General features: G+C 47.1%; 1 protein-coding gene across 9 annotated transcripts in view; it reads left to right on the plus strand.

The window, feature by feature from the left end:
• LOC124133207 overlaps positions 1 to 5,635 on the plus strand; it is a 45,524-nt gene extending 39,889 nt beyond the window's left edge. For 8 of the 9 annotated variants that reach the window (XM_046497501.2, XM_046497500.2, XM_046497502.2 and 5 more), the window contains one exon: positions 4,459 to 5,635. In XM_046497501.2, coding sequence (XP_046353457.1) covers positions 4,528 to 5,418 — 891 coding nt within the window. In that variant the 5' untranslated portion in view covers positions 4,459 to 4,527 and the 3' untranslated portion in view covers positions 5,419 to 5,635. The remainder of the gene's footprint in view (positions 1 to 4,458) is intronic. The other variant, XM_046497506.2, reaches the window with a different exon arrangement.
• The last annotated feature ends 365 nt before the right edge of the window (positions 5,636 to 6,000 follow it).

Genomic DNA, 6,000 nt, shown 5'->3' on the forward strand with positions numbered 1-6,000 from the left:
GAGTGGTAGTCTGTGTTCACTGACAGATGGGGCGAGTGGTAGTCTGTGTTCACTGACACAGATGGGGGGGAGTGGTAGTCTGCGTTCACTGACACAGATGGGGTGAGTGGTAGTCTGTGTTCACTGACAGATGGAGGGAGTTGTAGCCTATGTTCACTGACAGATGGGGCGAGTGGTAGTCTGTGTTCACTGACACAGATGGGGTGAGTGGTAGTCTGTGTTCACTGACAGATGGGGCGAGTGGTAGTCTGTGTTCACTGACACAGATGGGGGGAGTGGTAGCCTATGTTCACTGACACAGATGGGGGGAGTGGTAGTCTGTGTTCACTGACAGATGGGGGGAGTTGTAGCCTATGTTCACTGACACAGATGGGGGGAGTGGTAGCCTATGTTCACTGACACAGATGGGGGGAGTGGTAGTGTGTGTTCACTGACACAGATGGGGGGAGTGTTAATCTGTGTTCACTGACACAGAGGGGGTAATGGGTAGTCTTTTACTGACACAGACGGGGGGAGTGGTAGCCTATGTTCACTGACAGATGGGCGAGTGGTAGTCTATGTTCACTGACACAGATAGGGGAGCGGTAGTCTGTGTTCACTGACAGATGGGGCGAGTGGTAGTCTATGTTCACTGACACAGATGGGGGGAGTGGTAGTCTGCGTTCACTGACACAGATGGGGTGAGTGGTAGTCTTTGTTCCCTGACACAGATGGGGTGAGTGGTAGCCTATGTTCACTAAAAAGATGGGGTGAGTGGTAGTCTGCGTTCACTGACACAGATGGGGTGAGTGGTAGTCTTTGTTCACTGACACAGATGGGGTGAGTGGTAGCCTATGTTCACTAAAAAGATGGGGTGAGTGGTAGTCTTTGTTCACTGACACAGATGGGGTGAGTGGTAGCCTATGTTCACTAAAAAGATGGGGTGAGTGGTAGTCTTTGTTCACTGACACAGATGGGGTGAGTGGTAGCCTATGTTCACTGACACAGATGGGGCGAGTGGTAGTCTGTGTTCACTGACAGATGGGGGGAGTTGTAGCCTATGTTCACTGACACAGATGGGGTGAGTGGTAGTCTGTGTTCACTGACAGATGGGGGGAGTTGTAGCCTATGTTCACTGACACAGATGGGGGGAGTGGTAGCCTATGTTCACTGAAACAGATGGGGGGAGTGGTAGTGTGTGTTCACTGACACAGATGGGGGGAGTGGTAGTCTGTGTTCACTGACACAGAGGGGGTAATGGGTAGTCTTTGCTCACTGACACAGAGGGGGTGATGGGTAGTCTTTGATCACTGACACAGATGGGGGTGAGTGGTAGTCTTTGTTCACTGACCAGATGGGGGTGATGGAAAGTCTTTGTTCACTGACAAGATGGGGGTGATGAACAATCTTCCAGATGCAACCATGACAGGCCGCAAGTTTCACATAGCACGTGCTGTAACGGCACAAATCAGCAGCCACTTGAGGAGGAGTTTTAAATTCCAGATGAATCATGGACATGCAATTATAGTCAACCACCTGCCCCATGGCCGGCCAGGCAGTCCAAATAAAATAATTCCAATTTAATTTGTTCCTGTGATGCGAGGCTGGAACCCGCTTGCTAATAGATAAATAATTGTTTGAGCTGATAGATTAGATTTCGACCTCGGCACAGAAAATACCACAAGGTCAGAATGAAGTCTGTCACGAGAACAAGCTGTCGTTGTTTAACCCCGGACGTTAGACTTCGTGCTCTCTTATAAATCTTTGATGGATAGATCTTGTGGGTGATGTTCCATTCCTTTTCTGTCGGTCTTCAACGAAATGAGATCTTTATCATAGTTAGACGCCTAACCAATCATCTGTGTAATTGAGGTAGTTTGGTTCAGCCAGTATCGAATGGTATTTCGGCTTCATCACGGCGTATCTGCTTCATTTGGGTTGAGGCAAACCCGCAATGATTCATATCTTAGATATATACCATTTTCGTGGAACCCGCGGTAGTCCGATAAATATCAACCACTTACTTGTCTTATCGACCCGTGAAGATCCGGGTAGAGAATAGGTCTTCAGCAACCCATGCTTGCCTTTAGAGGCGACTACGCTTGTCGTCAGAGGCGACTAACGGGATCGGGTGGTCAGGCTCGCTGACTTGGTAGAAGCATGTCATCTTATCCCAATTGCTTGGATCGATGCTCATGATGTCAATCACTGGATTGTCTGGCCCCGACTCGATTATTTACACAGCGCCGTCATATTGCTGGAATGTTGCCAAGTGCGGCGTTAAACAACATACAAATAAATAAACAAACAAGGCAATACCAGTCGTATTCCTTCCGAGTACACACTAGTCTTATAGTTATCAACCACAGGCTAGCCTATTCATCACAACCACAGGCTAATCTCCTCACTACCAAGTACCGTGAAGATCCGGGGTAGAAAAGGTCTTCAGCAACCCAAGCTTGTCGTAAAAAGCGACCATGCTTGTCGTAAGAGGCCTCTTACGGGATCCTGGGCTCGCTGACTTGGTTGATGCATGTCATCTTATCCCAATTGCGTGGATCGATGCTCATGATGTCAATCACTGGATTGGCTGGTACAGACTGGATTATTTACAGACCGCCGCCATATAGCTGAGTGCGGCGATAAACAACAAACAACAACAAAACAACCAAGTACAATATAGTCTTATCAATATAAACCACAAGCTGACACTTTTCAACAAAACCACAGACTAGTCTTCTCGACACAACCATTAACTAGTCCTTCACGATCAGCCATATGCTAGTCTTCTCAGCATAAGTCACAGGCTAGTTTTTCAACGTGTCAATTCGCCGACACAAAGAATACTTGTATGTCAAATACCAGAGGCCCATCACGTAAGCAGAAACGTGTTTATTGCTGTGTCGCAATGATTCGCGCAAGCCTGTACTCTCTTACAATAATCAATAGTAATTCGAGTCGACAGGGTGATATCCCTGCTTCTGGGTGAGGTCTTATGTTCTACTGCCGCAGATTAAGACAGGCTCCATAATCACATTTGTCAAAGGGTGAGGTTGAGGTGTTCGATCTGTAAATGGCGGAGGTCACAGTAAAGACCCCTGTCAAACTCACGTCCAAATCTCAAGAGTTATACAATTATACTCTGTGCATTCTAGCCACGGAAAGGACAGTCTGTACGATACTGGGGCGACAAGTCCTGGCAATTGAAGAACGTGAATCTTCTAACATAGGAACTGCCTGTGATGACCATGCGTTTCGCTCGGTTCTGGTTGGGTGGGGTGAGGTGAAATGGGGTTTAAGGTTGTGTCATGACTATTACACCGGCGTGTGTGTTTGTGTGTGTGTGTGTGTGTGTGTGCGTGCGTGCGTGCGTGCGTGCGTGTGCGTGCGTGTGTGCGTGTGCGCTAGTCCGGACTACTAATTCCGGTTTTATAGTCCTAGTCCACTGAGATACCATACGCCGAGGCGACCAGTCCTTGTTTTATCCCCTTAATGCCGCGCGCCAGGCAGGGTAACAACAAGTACCATCTTTTAAAGTTTTTTAGTGTAACGCAACCGGGGATCGAACCACCGACCTTCCGCTCTCCGAGAGACGCTCTTTCCCCTACACCACGGATTTCAGGACATTGCAACGTTCGACGGTGGTTAGCTATGGGGGTACAGTACCCCTGGAATATATATTAGTTCGGAAAGGAAAGCAGACTAGATATTTTTTGTCAGATATGACATGTATCAGCTACTGCAAACACAAAACTGTTTCACCTGAGCTAAAGTTGATTTAACTAACAAAACGCATATGAGACAAGTTGGTTTGTTGTTTAACGCCGCACTCAGCAGTATTCCAGGTATATGACGGCGGTCTGTAAATAATCGAGTCTGGACCAGACAATCAAGTGATTGTTTTATAAGCATCGATCCACGCAATTGGGATCGATGACATGCATCAGCCAAGTCAGCAAGCCTGACCATCCGATCCCGTTAGTCGCCACTTACGAAAAATTCTACCCCGGATCTTCACTGGTCTTATATGAGACAAGTTCACAGAATTGGGCAAACGTATTTGGTTTGTATTATGTGCCCATGCTACATAAGCAGGGTAGCGCAGCGCAGCGCAACCCAGGAACCAGGCTGACACATGATGTTGCACAGGGGCGGTCTGGTAGCCTAGTGGTTTCAGCGTTCGCTCGTCACGCCGATGACCCGCGTTCGATTCCCGACATGAATACAATGTGTGAAGCCCATATCAGCTGTCCTCCGCCGTGATATTGCTGGAATATTGCTAAAAGCGGCGTAAAAACCATACTCACTCACTCACTCATGTAGCACATACACTACAGGCGATGTTTTTTTCACGGAATGCCGGTGAGCAATAAGAAAACTTGGCTACTAAAGTAATTAGGGCATAGATAACATGATTAAACACACCTTTGGTCACCAGATTTATTTCCCCTACATTGTGACCACGCTTGTTTGTTTCAGATGGGCGTGTCCACCAGTGACCTCACAGAGCTCCGTGTGGGGGAGGGGCTTGTGTAGCCCGATCCCAGCATGCCTCCTGCGACCAACCTGCGGATGCCATGCTCCACCCTATTGGTCACCACCGAAGTCTACAACACCACCAGACGCGACACCACCATCGACAACGACGACCGCAACGCCTTGTTGTACATCGTCGTCACCCTCCTCTTCTACTCTCTGGGGATTGTAGTGGGCATCATCACGTACCTCAAGCGGGAGAAGCGGGAAATGGAAGAGTCAAAGACCTTTGAAATGTTCATGAGCCTCAAAAGAGACCCATTCACTGCAACGAAGCTACGTAGAGTTCAAATTGTGACGGAAAGACTTGAACAACTTGAAAAATCCAGGGCAGCCTTGGAGATGTCGGAGCGCATGGAGCTAGAAAGGTTGATGTCGGAGCGAAGTGATGGGGAGGAAGGGAGTCAGGAGGAGGAGGATAGGGGTAAGGAGGGGGAACAGATAAGCGTTCAGTCAGCAGAGGACACTGACGTGTCTGAAAGACCAACTGTTTTAGGTGTATCTGATTCCAGTTCTAACTCAGAAGACGATCCAAAGAGACTTCAGTTACAGAAACAGGGTAACGTATTTCAAGTCTCTCCGTCAGGAGAACCTATATCATCAGTCGTGGCCAAGATATTTGACTCTGAGAGACGTGGTGGTCTTCCGAATTCACCGAAAGCCCTGCATTTATTCAATAGCCGTGGCAGGCTAAGTCGGGATCAATCCTTAGACAGCGGTTCCGCTAGGGGGCGCTTGAGCAGAGACCAGTCTGTGGACGTGACATCTACTTCCGGTATTAATGTCGCGGAAAGCAAGACTTCCGGTATTAATGTCGCGGAAAGCAAGACTTCCGGTAATAGTGCCGCCGAGAGCAAAAGTCCCCCAGTGGAACCAGAGGGTTGTCTCGTCACCAACGTGTGATGTAATCTTGTAGGATTTTTTGTGTTCGTTTACTCTTCTCCGAGCGGCCAGTCACAACACAGTTTAGTTTGACATCACCTCTATGCAAAGCCCAGACAGTTACAGACTTGAGATCATCTCGGCACCATCACAGTTTTACTTGTTTTATACTCACAGTGTTTACGAAGTTTCTTCACAGTTTATCAATTTATGCATCATTAAACTAATCTCACACATAGGTATCATGTTTGCTGTTTCAATTAGGAGATAAACATTTCTTAGATTTGCTGCTGCTATTGAGTACTAGTATTCGATGCCCAGACATTCCATTGGAAACCGACGTCGTTAGTCGGAGGTTTCAAATGTTGAAATGTCCGCACATCGACTAAAAAATGCAACATTATTTTTTTATGGAAATATGTGGTAAGTGGTGCTTAGCTTTTTTCCAGGTGTATTAAAACAATAGAATATCATATCAACAGCTGTGTTGTCTACACTTTGATGAAGTATGTTTGTTTCGAAAACATGATGTTCTGGTTGCCAAGTTTAGCCACAATTTTAATTGCTTCAAGTGAATACTGATTCTAGATTAAAATGTCAATT

The sequence above is a fragment of the Haliotis rufescens genome, unplaced genomic scaffold, assembly GCF_023055435.1.
Source record: "Haliotis rufescens isolate VD_foot unplaced genomic scaffold, xgHalRufe1.0.p SCAF_2, whole genome shotgun sequence".
Classification (NCBI taxonomy): Eukaryota; Metazoa; Mollusca; class Gastropoda; order Lepetellida; family Haliotidae; genus Haliotis; species Haliotis rufescens.